General features: G+C 38.7%; 1 protein-coding gene and 1 long non-coding RNA gene across 3 annotated transcripts in view; one reads left to right on the forward strand and one right to left on the reverse strand.

The window, feature by feature from the left end:
- Positions 1-16,643, forward strand: part of LOC125255553 — a 46,118-nt gene extending 29,475 nt beyond the window's left edge. The window contains exons 5-7 of one of the 2 annotated variants that reach the window (XR_007181931.1): positions 11,647-11,753; positions 16,096-16,250; positions 16,503-16,643. This is a non-coding gene — a long non-coding RNA (uncharacterized LOC125255553). Of the gene's footprint in view, positions 1-11,646; positions 11,754-16,095 lie in introns of both variants that reach the window. The other variant, XR_007181930.1, reaches the window with a different exon arrangement.
- Positions 12,873-24,538, reverse strand: part of grin2cb (glutamate receptor, ionotropic, N-methyl D-aspartate 2Cb) — a 64,155-nt gene continuing 52,489 nt past the window's right edge. The window contains 9 exon segments of the mRNA XM_048170860.1: positions 12,873-14,818; positions 14,821-15,475; positions 15,896-16,128; positions 16,584-16,771; positions 17,194-17,354; positions 18,530-18,759; positions 19,332-19,457; positions 19,791-19,944; positions 22,664-22,832. Of these exon segments, the coding sequence (XP_048026817.1) occupies positions 14,097-14,818; positions 14,821-15,475; positions 15,896-16,128; positions 16,584-16,771; positions 17,194-17,354; positions 18,530-18,759; positions 19,332-19,457; positions 19,791-19,944; positions 22,664-22,832 (2,638 nt within the window). The 3' untranslated portion in view covers positions 12,873-14,096.

Here is a 24,538-nt window from a genome sequence, read left to right on the forward strand (position 1 = left end):
GTGACGCGGTTGAGAGCGTGGCTCATGGTTGCATAGCAACGACAGACGCCACTGGAGCGAAAGCGCATTGGAAAGGAGGAGAACGCGGCGCGGCAGCTTATGTGAATTCCCCCATAGAACGGCGACTTTTTCTTTGCATATCAGACAGGTAGCAACTAGAGAATAATCATAATAATTTAGCAGGCCGGATTATGTTTTATTTTTGAGATCAGTTGCGGGCCGGGTAGAGGGGGAGGGCGGGCCGTAAATGGCCCGCGGGCCGGCAGTTTGAGACCACTGTTGTAGGTAAAACCCTGACTTTAACCCCAGGTAGAGAAATTTGCGTGTAATTTAAAAGGGGGTGTAACAATGCTAAAGTCTCATGGAAGAAGGAGGCAGGAACCGGCGAACGTTAAACTTAACTTTTAATGACACAATAGACAAACAACAAAATGAAAGTAAAGTGGCAGCCCCTCATGGACTACTGCCAAATAAACTAAACAAAACAACAACATAAAGCCCAGACCTGGTCCTTTCTCGTCTTTCTCTTTAGTCACTCCTCCTTTTAACCTTCAGGAGCTTATCCGTGGGACTCGAGACCAGTGCGGCGTGCAGGTGACGCTCATTGACACTCACACCATCGCTCCGTTCTCACGGCTCTCGGCCCCGCCCTGCTTGCCACAGTGGGGTTATGCTGCATTCCAGACAAAGGTGGATGGTGGGAATATCCCAAATTAAATGTCCCACTTCAGACCTCAGTGAGTTCCAGGCAATCAGACGTCAAATTCACATGTTGATGGCACATGATGTCGCCACTACACAATGAGAGCATATCGGTGTTTTTGTGTCAATTATGGCAGCTGACAAAAAAGCAAAAACAAAGGTATCATTATTTTTTTTTTTTTTTTACGTTTATGCTCAATGGAAGCAGGACTTGCTGACATATTGGAAGTGATGTCAAATGATGCGTCTTGCTGAGTTGATCGATGTACCCCAGGTCGAATGTCTGACTTTGAATGGTGTTCCAGACGTTATTTCCAAGAACAAGGTTGGAAAAATCTAAATTCGGAGCTGTCTGGAATGCAGCATTAACACCGCTTTTTACCTGGGGTTGTGAAACCCCAACGCTATCTCACGACCAATTCGTACATATTTTACGCGGTTATTTTATGACCTCACTTGTACAAATTCATACGATTTGTCTAAACCCCAGTGACAGGTAGGTTTAGGGGCGAGTTTAGGGGTAGGTCATTCGTACGAATTTGGCAACTCGTATAATACGTACGATTTAGCAAAAAACGTACAAATTTGTACGAGTGAGGATGTTCTAACTGGGGCTGTTCACATTCTCAGACTCGGAATTATGCGTTTCCATGCCAACAGTATCAACACTGAAATGAATCTGCAGCAGTCAGGTACAAGCTCTCTAAGCTGTTTACGTTCATTATTATTGTAATGTTATGTGCTTTGAGACATGAGGTGGTTCAATGCAGAAACTTTGCCGAGAGCAGCTCTGTGTGAGTGCGTTCAGGTGTGGCTTTGGACACCTATTTGCAGGGAGGGTGGGATCGTATGCTTTCAATGCTAGCAGGCTAATGTTAGCATTTCCCAGATCACGTACTGCACCTTTAAATTTTTCACTAAGTGGGCATGGCTGCACAGTTTCCTGATATACATAATTAATTTAGTGAATTGTGTGTAATTCCTTTAGACAATGTATGCACATTCAACATTCTCACTCTTCATTTCCCTTGCCTTGTAACTTGTAACTCTGGTCCAGTCTCACCTGACCACCTTTCTCTATTTGGGGACAGTATTTCTGATTGGGCCCAGATATACATTACCCAGGTCTTCTTTGGGAATGCCTCCTTGCCACAAATGCAATCTAATATTGTGTTGGGGGTGCTGCAATTTTCCCTGGGATATATATCCGTATGGCAGGAGCAAATGGATCTTAAGCTGCACAGTCTATTACATAGTGTATTAGGCCTGGCAAGAGCTCAGGCCATCAGAGCCTTGTGCACTTTATCACGATAATGAAAAATCTGCTGAGAGGCTTTGGACCGCACCTTGCTTTTTGCACATCACCTGAATTTCCCAGAATGGGATAGCACAAGGTCCATCCTGGACAGCCGGCATGCAGAGCCAGGTGCATGAATGTGCTGTAAAACAATCTTAAAGTAATGATTTTATGTATTTTATGACTGGGATCACTAGGTTTTGATTTGTAACATTGAACTTGATTAGAAATGTCCTGGAAATCACATTTCAGATGTTTTTGTATCAGTTAAATTTTATTCTAGTCTTTTCTATTCATATTAATATTAACAACAACATCAATTTATTATTTATACACTTGTTGAGCTTACTGAGATTTTGCAGCTCATGTTCCTTCCAAACTACTTGCAAGTATTTGCTTCAGAAGAATAAAGATTTCATTAATGCGCACATTTTTAAAAACAAGTGTTAATAGCCCTTTGTGCCTTTTAAGAGCGCTAAAATGAATTTAAACATTATTAAATGGACCTGCCTCAGGCTGTCAGTGTGCACACTTATATTCAGGACTGGGCTGCAGAGTCAAGCTGTTCTTGCATTTAAGATACAGTAGAAAACAGTGCTCTAATGATTATGAAACATAAAACAAGTTATTTTATTAAAATATCCAGAGTAAGGGAATATTTAATTGCTTGTTCTTTATAGTACTATGATACATGTGTTCATGTAGCTCAACCAGAGTATGGATTTGATTTTCAGGGAATGCACCAAATCTGATCAAATGTATAGATAAAGTTTCTTTATCTTTAGATAAAATGCATAAATATACATTAGGATGTAATATTTTACTAGTCACACTTTAGGTAATTTCTGTCAAATCTACACTAAATCGTAATCCCTGCGCACGTGTTAAATAACTGTTCCCGAATTTTGCTTTACCAACTCCAAACAATCACTGACACACATTTGTATTGTGTGAGCCTACTTTAATCCACCCATCCCTACATGCATTTCTGTCAGTGATCAGGTGGAATTTTTTTCTCTCATGACCTGGGATTGTTCATCTACATTTAGTTCCACAGTGTTTTACAGCGCCGGAAAATGGGTCAGATTTGTGGAGCATGACTGGATCAAAATTGTTCCTGGACTCTATATTATCATTTATGACTATGCTGCAGGCAAACAGTGCAGGTTGGGCTGTCTCTGTGGCCATATACCTAATTATTCAGTCCATTCAGGAAAACAGTGAACTTATGTGTCATTAAGGCACTGAGAGGGCCAGACTTCTGTGCATTTGCTAGTCGACCTGGACTTAAAAATGTGGATATTTTATTGGCAAAGAAAGTATCATCCTGAAATGGCCTTTTTTATTTCAGACAGAGTTGTACTGTTGCAGTGCAAAAAGTGATTTAATTAGAAAGAATTACACAGAATTCATTTCATGTCTATAATTGCTCTTTTTAAAAATTTAATGAGAAGAAGAACAGTTGTGGAATCACAAAATAAATCAAATTCATTGATAACATCATAATTAATGTAACTATTGTAAAAAGTCTTAGACTGGAGCACACTGACTCATACAGAAACACAAACAATGGCACAATGACGAGAGTAATGTAACAGTTCTTAAACCCAATAGATGACTCACTACATTCACAGAGTTGAATTGTCTGTTTGCACAGATTGATTTTAAAAACTGAAGAAGAGAAATGGGACATTACAAGAGAGAGAAAGTGATTAATTGAGCAGATATGAAAAAGTAACAAAGTCAAATAGTGAATGAAATTGGGTGAGTGAGAAAGAGGGAGCTAGGGACTGAAAAACGGCTGCTCTGTGTGTATTTTCTGTTCTCCTCCTCCTCGCCTTTCCATCTCTCAGCTGAACTCTAATCAAAGGAAGTGTATCAATAGCCGGCCAAGATGAATGGAAGCCTCTGTAGTCCACGTCAACACAAAGAGCAAGTGAATGGGTAATAATTAAAACAGAAACATAGATCAAGCCAACTTGAAACACACAGACTGGTGCTGCAGGACAAATGTTTTCATTAACCTTACAGAAATACCATATTAACCCTGATGTACTACAGAGTGATGATGAAACCCGATTTGCACCATCCAAAATAAGTTGACTCATACTGGGTTTCTTAGTACCTGAGGGGCCGGTTTCACAGATAAGCCTTAAGCTAGTCCCGCATGTTTGAGCTGTTTTAACTGAACGCAAATTGTTGAAAACGGATTTCAAAGGTGCCCTATAATTTAAAATTGAATTTACCTTGGCATAGTTAAATAATTAGGGTTCTGAACACGGAAATGACATACAGTGAGTCTCAAACACCATTGTTTCCTCCTTCTTATGTAAATTTGATTTGTGCAAAAGACCACTGAAAAACAAGTGAATCTCAGCATAACACCGACTGTGATGCAACAGTCAGGATCATTATTATTTACGCCACCAACATTTGCATATGCCAGCCCATGTTCAAGCCAGTATTAACGTCTGGAGCTTACAGTCTGTATAATTCATAAACGCATCTTCATTCTTTATAAATCTCTCCAACAGTGTGTAACGTTAGCTTTAGCCCTGTTAGCCGCAGCATACTATCAAACTCATTCAGAATCAAATGTAAACATCCAAATAAATACTATACTTACATGATCTGATATGCTGCATCACTACATCACTCGTACTCTTGCTGGGGTGGATAGGCCTACTTTATATTCAACTAAATAAAATGCACATAAAATGTAATGGAAACAAATTTAGAGAAGAAACTTCTAGTAAGTTTACTAGGAATAAAACATGTGCATTAAAATAGTCTGTGACAGAATAATGAATTAATAACTGGAATAATCTTCGGACTCATCGCATCTGAAATGATGCTATGATCATTCTGAAATTCCAAAGTCAAATCGGTCGAAGCGTAGACTGTGTTGAAAAGCGGGTTTGTTTGACATTTTTGAAATAGATCCGCAATGCAAGGTAATGATGGAGGAGCGCATAGTAGGCCTACTGTAGTGCTGTTAGTAATGATATCTCATTCATATTAAAGTCCACGAAGCCAAGGGGGGCCCGTAAAAAATTTTTGCATATGGGCCCGGGGCTGACTTGCTACGCCACTGGTATTGTAGTATAATATACCCAATAGTTGTAGAAAACTTAGTACAGTATTGGATAAAGTATTTTTATATTACTATAGTTGTTATATTACCACAGAAACTATAGAATTACCACAACAAATTTATTCAAGTAATTTACAATAGTATGGTTAAAAAATAGTATTTACTATAAATTACTAAAGTATTTTGTCATGTTCATAAATAGCATATCTGCTTATCTGTCATCCCTGAACATACAATATGCAATGCAATAAATACAAAAGGTGGGGGGGAAAATTCTTTATCATTTACCAGTCAAATTTGTAATTGAGACAAGATGATTTCACTTAATGATGAAAAAGCAGGATTACCTTAATGCTGGGATGAGCGGAAGCATGCATTTCCTTGACTTTCTACATGTTGTATTTGTAGCTTGTTGTTTGCAATCCTGTTTTCTCTTTATAGTGTTCATGGTTTAGATTTTTTTTTATTTTCTAGACTATTTTAAGTCGTAAAGTGACCAGGATGTAGCGACAATGTAGCGCATGTATTCGTGGGCAGCCAGACTCTCAGAAGATGTGTAGAGCCCTCCCTAGCTCTAAAGCGCCCCACGAATTTCCAATGTAAATTTGTGTTGAAAAATTGAACTGCAGCGCGCTCTCATAGTGAGCCATTGGGGCAGATTTCTGGCTGCCCCGCTCATTTTCACGTTAGGTCATATCACCGTATTATTTGCCATGCGAGCCACAGATTAAAGCTTGCTGAGCCGCAAGAGGCTCGCAAGCCGCGCAATGAGTAACACTGCTCTATAGTGTGGTGCAGGGATGACATCAAAACTCGGAAGACTAATTCGCCACTGGTTCCCTCAAGATTTTCCTATGGGGTTTTATAATGTTGTTTTTGATTTATGAGAAAAATAAGGCCTGTGTTAAACATAACTTGATGATACTTGACGTTTTGTTCTACAATGTAAATTACACATACCCATACCAAAAAATAGAATTTCGAAGCAGTAATGTTTATTTTTGAAAACGTATGTTTCTAATAAGTATCTAGATAAGACAGTTTGGGGTGTGAATGTGTGCAGTTTACGTTGTAGAACAAAACATCAAAGTATCGTCAAGTTATGTTTACCGTATAGTCTTTATTTTACTCATAAATTGAAAAATCCCATAAGAAAATCTTGAAGGAACAAGTGGCGAATTAGTCTACCAGAATCAGACATTATCCCTGCACCACTCTATTTACCCAGCATGCTTCTTTCTACTAATAGAACAGATCAGATTACACACAATGTCAAACATTAATCCAATGGAACAGAATATGAATATAAGTTACTGGGGCCAACAGGTGTCATATGGATCCAGTCCCCATGGTCTACTAATTTATTAAGCAGAATGAAATGTCTCTGAAGCGGGACATCTTTGGGCGATTTTATGCACCATAGATTCAATTAAGTGCTCATTTGAGACCTAGTTCATTAGGAACATCATCCTGACCAGCTGATAAAATGGGACAGCAGAAACCCATTTCTATGCTTTGAATAATAAATTGAATTTATTTTACTGGAACTGCATGTGTTTCTTAGTGGTTGACTAACTCTTTCATCAGACTACAAGATGATAATTCTTGACAAATTACAGCATTAGAATGTCATATATTTTCGTGTAAACAAATCCTTTGTAATATCTTGCATTCAACATCATATTTCAGTCTGAAAACTTGACTTTAATTGCTCTAAATCTATAGTCAGAAACAGTTACTATACACACATACTGTATATGTTAGTAAGAAAAATTCCCTGCTTATGGCTTGGACATTTTAATAGCGCTATATTTTTTGTCCTGAGTGTAATATAAGTGTTAAGATTGAATGCAGATGCTATGGTGAGGAAATTACCCTACATATTAATGTGACTCCTTCAGGCCACGTACAGGTACAACAGGACATTATACGATCCTAATTTAAAAAAATATAGCAAAATCCATTACAGCCTTCTGTTATCAGAGAGATGAATATGTATGGACCAAGGGTTATACTGCTTTTGTTCCGTCAAGGACATGGATGACCTGCCTTGATTTCATAGATAATTTCTACAATAGGCAGTGCTGGACACTATAATGGATCCAGCCTCTAAAACTGATTTCCTTTAGGACAGCCGAGTCGTCTCTGTGACTCTAGAAATTAAGACCCTCTCAATAGATGTGCTGTGGGTTTCTTGTTTCCACTCCTAGTGTCTCACATTATTATTTAGTATTTCAGTCACTCGTTCCTTCTTCCAGCCACAAGGTTTAAATTAAGTGTGAAAGAAATGCATCCTCATATTAGACAAGGCTGTCTGCAGTTTCTTTTTCTTTTTTTAAAGGGATATTGATGTCAAAGTGACATCACCATTTGTATTGTAAATGAATGGAGGAAGATTACAATTGAATAATGATTGAAATTTAGGTCTGATCATGATACAATGTTGTATGGATTCAGAAGTCTTGGGAAATAATGAATTAACTCTTTCCCTGCCAGCAGTTTCATTTAAAAGTAACATTTTAAACAGAAAGCTGAGAAAATAGCATTTTTTTTCAAAGACTGGATCAGATTCAGAACGATCAAAACGTAGAGTAATGTTAGGCAGTTTTGACCTATATTCTGTTACATTCGCTTACATGTGTGCAAGCAATCTTCTATTGCTTGTTTCTACTTATTCTTCGCTTATTTTTAGACCTGGAGATTCTGAACTGTTTCAAAAGTTGCATAATAGAAGCTTTTTTTGATTTTTTTTCAGCTACAGAATAAGACAATTTAAAAGATAGTTGCGACTTTTTACCTCGCAATTCTGACTTTGTTTCATCACAATTGTGAGTTTACATCTCGCAATTATGACCTTTTTTTCAGAATTGTGAAATCCGTTCTGACTTTTTTCTCGCTATTGCGAGTTTATATCTCTCAATTCTGACTTTTTTTCTTTCAATTCTGAATTGTTTTCTCAGAATTGTGAGATATAAACTCGCATTTGCAGTTACAGTCCTGACTTTTCTCAGAATGCGAGTTTATATTGTAGTTCTGACTTTATAACTCGCAATTGCGACCTTTTATCTCACAATTCTGACTTTATAACTCGCAATTGCGACCTTTTATCTCACAATTCTGACTTTATAAATCACAATTGCGACTTTGTATCATGCAATTCTGAGAAGAAAATAAAACCGATTGTTAGAGAAAAAGTCAGAATTGTTGGTTAAAAAGTCATATTTTTATTTTTTATTTAGTGGCAGAAACGAGATTCCATGCAATAGTGCCCTCTACCATATAACAGTGAAAACATGGATTGCTGGAATGGCGGGGTGGTGCCAGGATATTTTACAATATTTCTCATTTGTTTCACATGAGGTTTGGAATGGCACAAGGGTGAGTAAATGCGTTTGCTGCTTAAAGAAAGGCTTTTATTGTAAACTCGGTTGGTGGTTCAAACTCAAGCCCTTCTTAATTAGAAATGAATATGTATCCAAGTGCTCACTGGCAAGCTGCTAAAGTGTAGTCTCACTCATACCGTGGGCCTATGGCATGGCAACCTAGGGGATGTTAATTTGCTGCCATGTTATGAGCCATGGCCAACTGCTGGGGCTGTCACCTTGGAAGGACAAAATGAACAATGATAAACAATGCAGGATTTATTCAGGCCGGGTTTACTTTAACCTTTTGACAGGAATACACACTGACATTTGTCCGTCATAATTCGAGACAGAATGTTTTTTTCTTTTTTTTCCCCGCTATTTTGCTTAATAATAAATTAATTACTATTTTAATGCAAATATATATATATTTTTTTTACAATGTAACAAGTAGAATGTTAAGTGTTAACTGTATTTCTTACTCAGAACAAATTGTCAACCCAACACAAATCGCTTGAGTAAACTACTACTCTTTTATATATTTAAATTATATTTACATTTGGATTGAATATTTAAATATGTATACTTAATTTACACATTTAATTTATAAATATGGATAATTTAATTATTGTAAAGGGTTATCTGTGTTTGTTTCTGTTTGTGGTGGGTTTGTCACGTGTTTTAGTTCAGTTTCCTGAGTCAGTTTGTTTCTGTGGTTTCTCATTGATTTGATTATCATGCACACCTGTTTTTCATTTTGATTAGTTTGACTTGTGCTATTTAGGGGCCGTTCACATGACACCATTTTCAACTGAAAACCTCTTATGTGTTTTGGCCATTCATTTACACAACAACAGCATTTTGGGGGCCTGAAAATGCATTTAAAAAAACTTTTGAAAACGGGTTTCAAAGTGCAAGTTTTTGAAAATTATACTGATCGTCTCCTTGTAAACTACAAAAATGCAAATTTGTGAAAACAGTGACGTCATGCGCATTACGTGTTTAGCCTATAGGCACATAGTGTTTCTTTACAAAGTGACATCGCCATCATGAATAATACAGCGTTTTTTGTCGTTTTCTCTTTGAACGGGGATCATTTTAAACTCTATACACACACACACACACACACACACAAAAACGCAAAGAAAAAACTTTTCTGTTTTTAGTACATCGTTGTAGTGTAAAATGCATCCTTAAACCCTAAGTTTGTTCTGTTTTTGGTCCATTTTCAACTATGATGGTTGCTCTGTTCCTGTTGCAAGTGAATTTTGAGTGCTTTTGTCATTGAAACAACAAACTTTTCGTCCTTTGTTTCAACCAATGCTGACAATTATAAATCTGTAATTTAAAAAAACAAAACAAATGGACATTGCTGCTGTCATGAGTACGTTTTAAGGGGGAAAAAAATGAAAAAAGTTTCAGACTTACCTCTTCATCCATATGTTCAATTCCATGTCCAGAGGCAAATATATATATATATATATTTAAATCATAAACATGTATAATTTAATTATGTAAAGTATTTTTAAACAGTAGTTTTATAAACATCGTTGTAAAATTATTTGGTGCATTAGCTTATTTAAAAAAACAAACAGACAAAAAAAAAAACTAACAAACCACAAGAAACATTACTTTTGAGTGTACAATGCTGCTCTCATCAGTAAAATCTATGAAGTTTAGAAGGAAAATGAAAAAAAGTTTCAGACTTTGCTGTTCATCCATATGTTCGATTCCATGTCCGAAGGCAAAAACACAAGTATATCCATTTCTCTACATCCTATATTGCTTCATTCTCTGCTGCCCATACAACCGATGATCTATTGCTTATATACAGTATGGCCCTAGTCAAGCTGTTCCTGACACAAGGTGAAATTGGTCTTCGCCAACACATTTTGAACTCAATCTAAAGATAGAACCTCTGGCAATTTCAGAATGGTTGCAAACAGTAGAACTGAAATATCATTTTACAGTTTTCACCACTATCAACATTCTCATTTTAAACCATCCATATATTGTTCAGGCCATAACATACTTTAGTTAAATGTATGTTAAATCTAAAACTTTTCTATTTTTCTGTGATGTTAGATATCTCAAAGTGTCTGTCCTTTAAGATCAGCCACAGCCTGTCTAATTACGGAGAGACAAAGATAACCAGCCTCCAATGACAAAAACATCCCTTTATTATTACAGAGCTGTCATTCGAAACGCCGCACCATGAGCGCTTTTAAATAATTAGACAGTGGCACGTTCCTTTGATTCAACAGAGCCGTCTCAAAAGGGGTGGTTAACCAAAGATAATAACCCCACAACCTCTCCGGTGAGCTCAGGCTGAAGGCTCGGCAGGATTGGGGTGAAGGCAGCAAATTGGGTCAGTTAGAAATGAACGTTTATGACCCACTGTCGTATCATGAGATCCCTTTGAGCAGAGACGAGAGCTAGAACAGATGATAAAGTACAAAGGTTGGGAACTATTAATTCACACAGCACAGGGTTCCTTTAATTAAAACAGTGAGCACTAGGTCTCTCCATGAGTATGATATGACAGTCAGAACATAAAGCATTTGTAGAGCTAGACCCAATGGACAGATGTAAACTTTTACAAAACAACGAAATAACCATCAACCAGTTCAAAAAAACCAAAACAAAACGAAACAAAAAAACCTATTGATTATACTATTGGAACCCATTTCCAAGTAGTGATTAAAATTAATAACAATGTATTTTTTTGAATAATTCACTTTAATGTGCAACGCTTAGTTACAGCTTTAATTATAGATTTGATAGATTAGGACAGACCCTGGATTCCTGATATCACTGCTACTCTTCGATGAGATAAAACACACAGAACAGCATAGTACACGCAATACTCATATAGGTTAATTAACATTGTGCTAGCAACTTGATAAAAATCACCTCATTTGATTTGGATAAGCTCAGTGCAGACAATGTACTTGTGTGGTAACCTACATTAACTTACATCATTCATGTTGTAACCACATTCAATACCGTACCGATAGGTTTGCAACAGAACACAGAGTATAAAAAGTATATATATTTTCAGTTGTTCAGTGTTTTTTGCGGGCAGTGAGTTATTCTCGTTTATTAGCCTGTTCAGTTGTTAATTGATGGAATTTCAGACTGCCAGCCTCTCTGTGGTGTCTTTCTCCATCGCCTTTCCCCTCTCCCGCCAGGCTGTGAAGCCCTTGGCTCAAGGTGACCAGCAGCATCTGGGACAATTTGCAGCCCTGAAATGATGCTTCAGAGAAATGCAATGATATGAAGGCGTGACAGTGGAGATGTGAGTAATTGTTTTATTGTGAGCATGTCTGTAAATGCGTGCATTTCCTTTCCTCTTTCTGTCTAGTCCTTTCCATTTCTCATTCTTTCTGTAATGGCTCTGAGACAATACACTGTAAAGAAAATACTATTTCATTCTTTCTACTTCGAAATTTCATGTTTCTTTGTAATTATTTGTGAAATTTACTAGCAATTTCTGAGTGCAAGTTGTTTCTACACCATTTTTTTCCTTATCAGTGTTAAGTCTAATATAAACTTGTAAAAACGCCGCTCTTTTTACCACTTGAGTGGAAATACATGCCCTGGGCGATTCCGAGGAGGCTGAATTGCAAGCAAATCTTTAAAAATGATCAGACAGATTCAAATGAACATGTGAATTATTAATGTTTCGAAAACACACGTCTGCCTCGTCATTCCATTGCATCTTTCTCAAAGCTGGATGAGACTAGGCCCCCTTGACTTTTAAATGCATTTCATTTTTCACCACAGCTACCTGTGGCGTTGATATATTGCTGCTTATTTCTTCCAGAGGACGATCCCCAGCCTCCCTTGATGTTTTTATATGCATGTATTGAATCATTTATCAACTCGCAAGATCATTCAATAATACGCTTTTCAGGAACACAAAGAAATAAGACTTTGCTGGGATGATGATGATGATGATGATGATGGCGATGGCTTTAGCCTGCCTCTCCTCACGCTTGTTTTTTTTTATGAAAATGAAATGTGTGTCGTTCTGCAGCAGGCCTCTTTTTTGATGTCAGTCACGGAACTGGGAGAAACATTATGAAAAAAAGTACAATTATCCTGTGGTACATAAATCTATCTGTGCACGCTGGCGGTGTTGAAGATTAAATCACTGCTGCCGTGCTATGAACTGTAATATGGCAATAACAAAGAAAGGCTCATGATGAAAAAATGTAAAGTTTCTCGATGTTTAGATTCTGAAATGCTCCTCACTCAGCACTTGAAAAGAGGGCTCCTTATCGGGAGATAACAAAAGCCTTACAGCATAATTACCCCAGCCTAGGTCACCTTGGGCGTCGCGAGAACGCCGTACGGTGGAGACAGCCGACATAATGAAATCCTAGAGTAAAGGACACTTTTTGGTAACACGTCCTCCTGTATAATCACTCCACAGAGTTGCTTTAATGAGACACTCGTGACAACCTCAAATGAGCCTCATGAGCTCATAAACATTCAGATATTGTAGCTTAAATCCCAAATGAAGGAAGTGTGGTTTCTCATTTCCTAGTTTCTCTTCTTTTCCATCCGTTGCACCATCCTTCTCTCGCTCTTTCACACTCTAGAGCATCACAAGTTTATTTTGAGGCACAGACAGATTTCCTCGTGGGTATGTGAGGTTCAGTATGCAGGTCAAACAGACTTGGTAGCAGTCATCCAGTGGCAACAGCAAAACTCTACCCTAAACCTGATCTTATGGGTGTCAGCAGACTTTTTTTTTGTTTTGTTTTTTTTTTTTGGACGTTTTTAAGGTAATGCTTCTTTCCGTCGTGTCGCAACTGCAAACAGCCAATCCCTGTTAAAAGCGGTCTAAAATATGCTGTGGCTCTGCATATAAAAGGCAGTGTTCAAAGAGTTATATCCGTCAGCCATCTAAAGAAGACAGCAGTTACAAAGGACTAACTGATGGTCCTTTGTAATTTATTAAAGTGTGAAGATCCTTGATGATGCTAATATTAGAGTACCATTCAATTTGCTCTTCTTCAAAAGCCCGCTCACAGCAGAGTGAGAGAGTGAGAGCGAGAGGAGATTGAACATTGAACAGAAAGGGAATGTTAGAGCCTGAAAAATCCACTTATATAGCCCTGCTGTTTAAAATAAAAAATATCGGACAATATGTCTTAAGTGTTTACAAAATTCAGTATCATAGAGAATTACATAGTGTATAATACCAAATGTACTTCAAAATGAACACTTCGTATAGTTTAGTGTCTCAGTTTGACTTCTCTACTACAACCTTTGAAGAAAAAATCTTTCATCCAGTCCAATACATATAGCAATATATTGCATTTTGTGGACTAAAGAGATAAGAACGGCTAATCATTTACAGTTCTACATGTCCATTAATTCATTCATTCATTCAAAATTTAGGATGGCATTTGACGGTTTCCTTAAATACGTCCCTCAATTATTACATTATTGCACTTTAAAAAAATTAATAAAAAATTAAATTAATTTTAAATAAGTGTAACAAAACCAAAACAAATGAAACCCAGTAACATGGTTTGTGTTTCTGCTCGTGTTAAAGGCGAAGTAATTTTATTGGTCAGTAGAAGCTTGTGGGCCAAATAGTTCATATTTGGCACATGGAAGGACAAGTTCACACTTCTGATTCCAAACTGGAAATTCTGCCCCATGTCATGGGCACAACAGGGCTGCTATGAACCACCCTGCTGCCTGGAACAGGCACTAGATGGTCATCCTGTAGGTGTGTGGGTGCCCTATACCCTCCATATACACTGTCACTGGGATGTCCCATACAGGGGAAGATGTTGCATAATTCAGCTGGTCCATATGACAGCGGGCTCTGGTAGACTGGCAGCTCTGGGTAGGAGTAGGGTCTATGCACCAAGCTGGACGCCCTCCTGACAGCTGCCACGTTGTGGAAAATGGCCTCCTTGTAGGTGGGAAGCCTGGTGGACTGGCTGTGTCTCAGCTTCTGACTTTTCCTAGTGTTTCGCCGGAAGGCGTGAAGGTAGGTGTGATCCATCGGTTGGGCGTAACACATGGTGTTCCTCACCCGTCCATGTACGTCCACACATGGGAACAGGTCAGGTATAGCTACTCGTGAGGAGGCTGCGGCACCGGGTCTGTCACCCGGGAACCGGACTCTGTCGGGGCCCCAAGTGGCTTTCAGGAACGACGGTCTGCGATGAAGCTTCCTTTTCCCTATTAACGGTATGTCATCGAATGCAGGGTCAAAGTGCGTTTTGACACAGGAATTACAAGCTGTGTCCGCCACTACGAACGGATTTTCACCGTAGGACGAGGATAGATGGTTTTCAGCAAAACTGTTTGCTTCGGTATGACACGTTGATTGGTTTTATAATCGTGAAGCCCCCTGAGATCCATGGACTCCACCAAGAGATTTTGGGGTCTCTTTTTCCTCCTGACGGCATCTGAGAAATCATTGTGACAAGACTTGTGGTGTTCGGTGTAGATGTCTCTATATGGAACAAAGGAAGAACCAGGATGGGCCAGGTCGGGTGGAGGATCATGCATGGCTAGATGAGGTGTACTCAGACTGGATACAGGAAGCATACCGTCGTAGAGGCCTCTGGTCCTGGCGGGAAGTGTGTAGCGAAGAGGAGTGGGCCGTGTTAAGACTCTGTGGTTTACCATCGATTGTGGGCTAGTGGTTTTGGTGTGTTGCGTGAAAGGTGGAGTTATGGAACGCTGCATGTGAGGTATGTGGTTCTCCGTGATGTTAGTAAAATATGAGAAGTGACCAGGGACCTTTTCAGTTGTGGTCACCAGTGGGATACGTGCTGGGAGGCTGCCGCTGTGTCTGCTCCAGTTCTCAATGGTCTTGGTGGCGTTATCCAATGAGTTCTCCACTTTGGCTGAGGAGACAATGTCCTTGGCTGTCTGCAGCATTTTCAGCATGTTGGCCTGGGCATAATTGGCGGTGATATCTGGATTCTGTATGCTGGTAGATCTGCCAATGTCTTCAACGCCATTAAAGCAGCTGTATATGCCCTGAAATGTAAAATGAATAGTGACTATGTATTCCTACAGAGAAATGTTATTATGTGGACGTTTCAATGGATTCATTCGTGTCACGGCAGTATTTTTCGCCATTATAATGATTAATGTACCAGATGATGTTTTTGTAAGAGACAAAGATCATTTCATTGTTTCATGTCAAAGTTTAATGTGCCTCCTTATGGTGAATTATTTGATTAATTTGACCAAATAATGTGCTTATAGAGGTTCATATTTTATAGTAATTCACCCAAATATCCCTTTTAGTAGCCAAAATACAACAGTTAGAGTAGCAGTAACATAAAAATATACAAATATTTTACCAGTGTAAAATGGTATGATACCTACTGTAGTCCTAATTATCTGAATCTAAAAGACTAAATAATGAAATGTAAATTAGAAAGGCAATCTTACCCTGCTGATGGCCAGTAGAAAGTCTAAGTGATCAGACTTGTGGACAGAGTGCCTCAGTTTCCAGTAAAGTAGATGTTCCCAAGCAAAGACCAGCAGGCTGAGGCCCATGGCCACGAGCAACATGTAGAAAACACCTGCCATGTTGTCTATGTCTAGTTTAGAGCTCATGACCTCGTTTTTCTCATTCTGACATATTCCAGACAGCCATACTGTTTCCAGTCTCTGTGTGTCCCCTGCATGAAAGGAAACAGGGTCAGGAACAATGCCAGAAACAGCGGCAGTCAAAGACTGCTCAACTATGACAGAAACAAGTGGATACTACAAGAACCACACATGTGCTCTTCTCCAAAACCTAGTAAGCATTATTTGTGATAATGAAGGAAAAAGTAGCTTCCTAGTTTGGGCAATATTGCATGTATCCTTCAGGGTTAAGCATACATTGTGACGAGCAGGAAAAAATGAATAAATAAAATGTAGGCAGCAAGGTAGCTCACTAGTTTGAGAACAGATCCAGTGTCTACTGTTCAGTGAAGGTTTTCTTATGCCTGCAGTTTGCACTGACATTTCATAACCTCTCAATTCTCAGCATATTGAGCTTTTTTTACAGTAAGAGGGGAATGTTATAGCTTCCATGCTGGGGCAGAGGATATTAAGTGTGGACCAGTTCCGGTCCCCAAGTGCAATTTACCATCTCCCAGGAACTGGAGTAGAGCCAGGTCTATGGGGCGCTTCCAGCGGGAGTCCTTCTGCAGAGCAATGCCGTAGCCTGTGGTAGCAAACACCTTCCCACTACCAATGGTGACCAGCTTGCAGCCCTCGTCCTTGCCAGCCATATAATTAAGAACTGCTGCATCATATATGAAGGCATCCAACTTCCTACACAGAGGACAGAAATGAGCCCAAGGCAAATGGCTTTAGTAATTACACGTAATTATGTCAAGTAAATAATTAGCTCTTGTTAATTTATACTCCCTTTTTCCTTGACAAATGGTGGACGATACATTATTTATGCTTGACTGTTTCCCACCAGTGTTTCAGTGACCCTTAGATCTAACAAAATTGCTTCTAAATGATGCATATATAATGACCAATGGAGTAAATCTCATTACAGATTATTAACCAAACATCTCACTAACAGAAAAGTACCATGTTTTTGCACATGTACTATAATAGTACCATGATATTCTTTGAAGCACCTTGAAAATACCATGTAAACGGTACTACCATAGTACTTTTTTGTTAGCGTTCAATACTCTTCCACATAACCACAAACATAAAATGTTATTGCTAAAGCACACCCTGTCTTAAGGCTGTTGAGAGCTTCTTCCACTCCCTTCTGGTTGTACTTTATCATGTGGGTGTGCATGTCGGGGTAATTGCTTCGAATGTTCCTCTCGGTGCTGCCGTTTGGGACTGTCCCGAAGCGAAAAGGAGGATAATGTTCCTGGGGTTTTTGAAACTGAAACAAAAAGGAATAAATGACATTTCAATTGTTTAGCTGAGGCAGGTAGATCAACACAGATTACATGGACTTTACACAGAAAAGCCCAGGTAGTAGTGACCTTGGAAAAGGAAATCCAAGTACTGCTTTTTTTATTTTTATCCTTACTGATTCTTTCATTTGGACTAGAGTTGACTCATTTTACACAATGCACACAAGGGATAAAGTAATTTGCTCTGAGTGACCATATTAGATCAACGGTCTTCAACTGGGGATCCGCAACCCTTAGGCCAATTAATGTTTGATCATAGTCAAATTCTAAACACCCTAAAAAAGAAAGCAAGACTACTCTCATTTGATACTGTAATAATAACATATTGTGTTTTTGCTCTGGAGAACGTCAAATGTTTCTATTTACAACGTGTTTTTCAGCAGTGAGAAATGTAGCCAATCACAGACATGTTTGTCGATCTCTTGAATGCAATGGCCAATCAGAGGTGTTTTATCCACTTACCGCTTAAAACACCAGTTTTTCATGCTGCTAAGAGGACCAACGGCCAATTACACACTGCAAAATTTCGGAGGTGACATCTACATATAAATGCGGGACTCAGAAGTGTGTATTCTTTAACGCTACTATATTACGTTGCTGCTAGCATATATTAGCATGGCTCCAAGCTCTTGTGTGTGTGTGTGTTTTTTTTTTTTATCTATGAAAGATTAATTTGTTTTTGTTCTTTCCTAATGTCCAATTAATATCTAATTTGCATAATTGTATGGATTTCTGTCACTTATAGTGTTTTCTTATGAAAATTAATGAACAAAAATATTAGTAATCATTAGATTGCCTTTGAGACATGAGTGTCAGTGATCTAGTCTACTACTGATATTTAAATTAAACTTTTGTCGTGATGCTGAATTTTCTTCATTCATTGATACGAACAAATTGCTTGGCCTTGCCTAGCCCCAAAAAAAAAGTTGACAGATCTTCACAATATGATATTTCAGGTTTAATTTTAAAATCTTCTTGAATATTTAACGGAATATGCGTATCAGGTGTGACCTTTCACTTCAGCTTTCTCCCAGAACTCATTTTGTTTCTGCAACATTTGCTCTTACACAAAGAAAAACACATCAAAAGGTATCCAAATACAGCACCACTGTCATACAGCTCATTTACAATTACAACTCACCTTTTTGTCACTAAGTCCAGACACGGTGTCAATGTACTGCTCTTGGATCATGAAGGCAGCTAAATTGGCTGTGTAGCTGGCGAGGAAGATGACAGCAAAGAAAGCCCAAACCAGGACCATAATTTTGCTGGTCGTGCCTTTGGGGTTTTCAATCGGAACAGAGTTGTTGAAGACGATTCCCCACAGGAGCCAGACGGACTTCCCAATGGTGAAGGTTGGACCCCCAGGGGCTATAAATGAGATACATTTATAGTATGTACAAAATAAATAAAATAGAAGAAATTAAAATAGAAAACTCATTTTAAATATTTGAATTGTAAAAAATATTTCACAATATTAGTGTTTTACTGCAAGTTATGCAGCCTGGGTGCCATAAGAGACTTCATGCAAAAACTTTTGAACGTTAGTGTGTATATATATTTAAATTAGTTAATTATTTCTATAATACACACATGCACATCCTATATAACAGATGTTCTTTTAGCCACTTTGATTGAATTAGTCACAGATCAGTCTACATGGGCAAAGAAATTCTTTCCTAGTTCCACCTTGACATCAGTTCTTAATGTGGTTCTTGTATCTCACACACAGCCACAGAAAAGCCAAGCAATCAATCAAAGTCAAATTAGCAAAGCGACAAACGTTAATTAAACCTCAGAAAAATGACCTTTTACACTAGGAGACAAGTACACACCCTGTCAGCTCGGTTTATGTGGATTGATTAGGCTGCTTCCACAACTATTCTTCCTCTCCTAGCTTTGTGCCTGATAGAGAAAAGACTGTTAGAAAAACCAAGGCTGACCTTTGGCACTAACAAGGCTCCGGTTGTACCCAACAGGGCTGAAGTACTCAAAGACGAACACGGTGACTGCCACAACAGTCAGGCACATTACGAACATCATAACCCACACGGCTGGACTGTAAGGCTCTGCAAGACAGAGAGTAAGACCAAAAATCATCTGATTATCTGATTAAGATCTTGAACATAACTACTTAGTGTTTTTGTTTGTGATGTAAATGCTGTGCAATTACCATAAATAATGGACAAATTAATGTTTAGCAGAGTCAAAATGCCTTTGTTTGTGTGCAGAGCTGGTGATTTAGTAGAAAATGTTTGTCCTGTCTGGGATTTATTCTCGATTTAATCCAACAAAGGCATACAATTTTAATCTAATCACATTCTAGTCAAAACCGCCTGCACACATCTCATATACTGTGTGAGGGTGTCCTTGCAAATGGAGGGATAATGATGACTTCTCACCCAGGAAGGCAGAAGGTGAGACTGTTCCATTGCTTCTGGCCACCATAACACTAATCCCAGTCTCCACAAATGGCACTGAAAAGTCAACAATCTCTGACCGCTCCTCATTGATGGTAAGAGAGCCAATTGCCATATCTGCACGCTTGTAGAAGACCTTGAACAAGGAGAAAGTGAGTGAAAACTTTAGAGCAGTCATCAGAGGCATAGCAAAATAATGAAGGCCTCAGTGAACCTTGAGACGGGATTTGCCCACAAATGGTGATGTCATGTAATTTCAGGGTGAACATTCAAAATTAAGTTTTACACTCAATGAAGAACTTATTTCTATGCCATTAAGAAAGTAATTTCTATAAGTATGCATGTGTGTAGCATGAATACAATCCTGACATACTATACGCCATGTTGATGCTGTCTTGTGACCTACACCTTTGCTGTTTCCCACCATTTACAATAATAACCACTCCACCATGGCCTTGTGGGATAGTAAATTGTCCAGTGGATGTGCACTTCAGAATCTCAGTGGAAAGAGTAGGTCATACGAGTATTTTTTGCATACTGCGTATTCATACTTGCTACTCATTTGATATACAGTACTGCTTTTCACATACTATATTCTAGAGAAGTAGACATATTTCTGTCATTAAATACTCGCCCTTATGTCGTTCCAAAGCCGTAAGACCTTCGTTCATCTTCAGAACACAATTAAGATATTGTTGATGAAATCCATGAGCTTTCTGGCCTCCGATAGACTGCAAAGTTATTACTATTTTCAAGGCCCAGAAAGGTAGTAAAGACATTGTTAAAAAAGTCCATGTGACTACAGTGGTTCAACCTTTATGTTATGAAGCGACAAGTATACTTTTTGTGTGCAAAAAAACAAACAAAAATAATGACTTTATTCAACAATTTCTTCTCTTCCATGTCATTCTCCTACGCTGTTCATGTAGTAAACACAGTGCAGCGCTTCCGGGTTCTACGTCAGTACACCGACTCATTATTGGCAGACGCTGGACACATGATCAGCACGACACATGAGTGTGATGCTGACACAGGAGCCAGCCAATAATGAGCCAGCGTTCTGACGTAGAAAACGGAAGCGTTGCACTGTTACCCCTTTTCCACCAAGGCCGTTTGTGTGCTGGTTTGGAGCCAGAGCCTAGTTTCAAATCAGTTATTTGTCTTTCGACACACAAAGCACCAGCTCCGAACCAGGAAAAGTGGTTCGTAAGTAGCACCAAAACGTTGCTGGGCTAGAAGTAAGAACCGCTTGCGTCAGGGGCTGGGGGCGGGGTTACCGTGACCAACAAGACACCTGTGACCACCATTTTTGAAATAGCAGCTAATCAAGCTAATAGCAGCTCGATTGTAATCTCCATCTATATACAAATTACGGCGAGTCGTGTTTGGATGCCGACGTAGGTTCGCAAAGCTATGAGCATCAACAGTAGTGAAACATCCGCCATTGTTGATAGAAGGCTTGTTCGGGAGCGTTTGTAGAGCATACGACTCCTAGCGCTTTTGGATCGTTCTCGCAGAGCTTTGATGTCATGCGCCGATCGCTATGCGGGAAGCCGATGCATTTCAAACAAGCCTGGAGTGTTTGTGTTTGGCGCTGCAGTGCCAGCTTTGCTGTGAAATATGAGATGTATACATGACGTAAGACCTGGCTCTGTGCTGCTCTCTAGCCCGTGGAAAGGCAAACCGGTTCTTAGAAGGCTCGTCAGTTGAGCCAACTCCGAACTGGCACTAGCACTAGCTCTGAACTAGCACCTGGTTCGTGCTGGTGGAAAGGGGGTATGAGTTGGAGACTGACTTGGAAGAGAAGAAATTGTTGAATAAAGTCGTTATTTTTGTTTTTTTGCACACAAAAAGTATTCTCATCGCTTCATAATATTAAGGTTGAACCACTGTAGTCACATGGACTATTTTAACAATGTATTTACTTTCTGGGCCTTGAAAGTGGTAATAGCGTTGCAGTCCTATTGGAGGCCAGGAAGCTCTCAGATTTCATTACAAATATCTTAATTGTGTTCCGAAGATGAACAAAGATCTTACGGGTGTAGAACGACATGAGGGTGAGTAATTAATAACAGAACTTTCAGTTTTGGGTGAACAAACCCTTTAAGACTGTGGCTATTATTAGCCTCTGGTTTCCAGATTCCAATTTCTTCAAGGATCGGAAATGGACATGAACCACTAGGTCTGTCATTACACAGCTTTGCAAATCGTTAACATCGCAAATCATTGTTGACAGATTTGTTTTGCCGTCACCCGCAATCAGGCTCACGAATGAAAATTCCTTAAATCACACTGATGTCAGCCCGGAATATCTGTCTTGCTATTATATAATAATTATTTATCTCATTTAATGATCTATTTCCCTCACAATGTGAGAAAAGCATTTAAGCCTTGTATGTGGAGCGAGGGTTTGCTATCTTTAAACTCATCAGCGTGTGAGCAGATGCAGGTGATGAAAACCGATGAAGTGATCAGCAGCTGTGGAAGACACTAAACCACCGGATTAAGTGACACTACACGCAGCAGGAGGTCACAGGATGGAATGTGTCGCTTTTAAAGCCAGTTATGCTCCATGAATGCTCTTAACAACTTTAGCTGCAATATTTGGAGGTTTATGGAGATATGTTAAATACAGAAAGAAAATAGGGTGTGAGTAATGTTAGGAAAAAACGCGTTGACACTGTCATAGGAAGCTGATTTATTTTTTTGTATCACGCTGTAAGCTGTTTTATTTTTATATTCTCAGATGTTAATTTAGCTCTTTTCCCATGAGCTCTGAACTGTTGACATGTTTGAAGTGTGAGTGCGTTTATGTGAGAAAGAGAGAGAGAGACAGAAAATGTGCCATTTCATACCTCTCCAATCATCCCATTCCAGACGCCACGGACCATCTTGCCATGTTTCCCATTGGTTACCAGATAAAGGTCATATGAAAACTTGATGGTGCGTGAGAGCTTCTTTAGGATGTCTATGCAGAAGCCTTTGCAGCAGAGTTTGGTGTAAGGCTCATTGTGACCGGTTACACTGCACATAAAAAAAATATATGAAACATTTAGTTTAACAAGTAATAGCAACTTGTATGCTACATTTCAAGCATCCTGAAGTCAAATGATAGCTTTATGTGAGAATTTGTGTCAAAAATGGATCATCATATGTCATATGGACCACTTTTATGTTACAACTAGGGTGCTTTTGTGTCCTATTTGAAGCTTGAATGCTTTCAGTCTGTTTATTGTAAATACATGGAAAACAGAATATCTGCAGAAGAAAATCATACAGGTTTTAAATAATGGCAGAACTTTATGTAGGGTAACTAAATTTCATTTAACCCATTTAGGAACCATAGTTAAAAAGATTAAGATTTACATGCTCCCATTGAACATTTGGTGAAGAGGATCAAAGCACATGGTTCCAGGGCAAAACATATGGTGTGACACACATCTGATATACTAATTAATTATAACTGGAATAATATAGACTTGAATATGGAGAGAAGAAATGATCTGTGTTGCCATAAATGATTATGAAGAAGAAGACTTCGTATGGTCTAGGTAAAATGGCATCTACATTAGTGGCTAAAAGTGGCTAAATGACCCTACAAGTTTGATTAAACTATCAAAATAAGAGGAAATTATTTCAAATATGAGGGAAGAACATCTAGGTTACTATTGAAACCCCCTGTTCCCTGAAGGTGAATGTGATTTCACCAAGTACAACATCTTTGTTGATCCTGGAACAACATTCCAATCAACGAATCAGATTTAAGGGACAAGTTTACCGTTTATGTCAAGTTTAGGCTTACAACCGGGGTTAGGTGCTTCTACATCAATGTTATTCACCTATCTTTCCCCTCTGATTTTAGGGATAAGTTATGGGTAGGATTAGGTTTAGGGGTAGGAATAGGGTTAAGACTAAATTTTTGGATAGGAATGTTGTTCCAAAATATATGTTGATCCAGGAACATGTCTTACTTGGCAAAATCACGGTAACCGTTCCCTGAAGGAAGGAATGGAGATGTTACGTCGAACGTGACTGACTGAATGGGAACAAAACACTAAGCTTGGTTAAGGTATTAATCTGACAAAATTATTTGGAAAAAAGGGTTTCATTTTACTATACAGCTACAGCTATGGGTTTCATTTTACTATATGCAAAAAAACAAAAACAAAAAAAAAACGCATAGACAAACTAAAAGCTCACTGGAAAAAACATACATTGACCACAACATAATCAGTTATTAATACTTCATTGGTTCTCTCTTGTTTTTGCACGTGTCGCTTTTAACATTTTTAATAATATCCGAATACAAATTTTCCTAGGCTGAACATCACTTTTGGTCACTACTGTATAGTACGTCTGAGGGCTTTTCTTTCTTATTAACCTGAAAAGAACAACGAATAGCCTATATAATAATGTTTACTCATATCAATAACCACATATAAGAAGATAAACACAGACTCTAAAAGCAAAATAAACACTGCTCTCTTCAGCAAACTGCTGCGATTTAAAAACCCTGAATCTACCGACACGCACTGCTTGGTTGTGAGCATTCACAATAAAATGTTTGGAAAAAGCCGATGGCCTCCATTAACCATTAGATGCTGGAGGCACTGAGCAGAGAAACTCTGAGAGCAATAATGATACATCACCTCTAACCTCCCCCAGACCTCCTGCGTAATGAGCTGTACGGGGAGTGGACTTGGGGCGGAGGGCCGGCAATGTAGGGTGTG

Source organism: Megalobrama amblycephala, linkage group LG20 (genome assembly GCF_018812025.1).
Source record: "Megalobrama amblycephala isolate DHTTF-2021 linkage group LG20, ASM1881202v1, whole genome shotgun sequence".
Classification (NCBI taxonomy): domain Eukaryota; kingdom Metazoa; phylum Chordata; class Actinopteri; order Cypriniformes; family Xenocyprididae; genus Megalobrama; species Megalobrama amblycephala.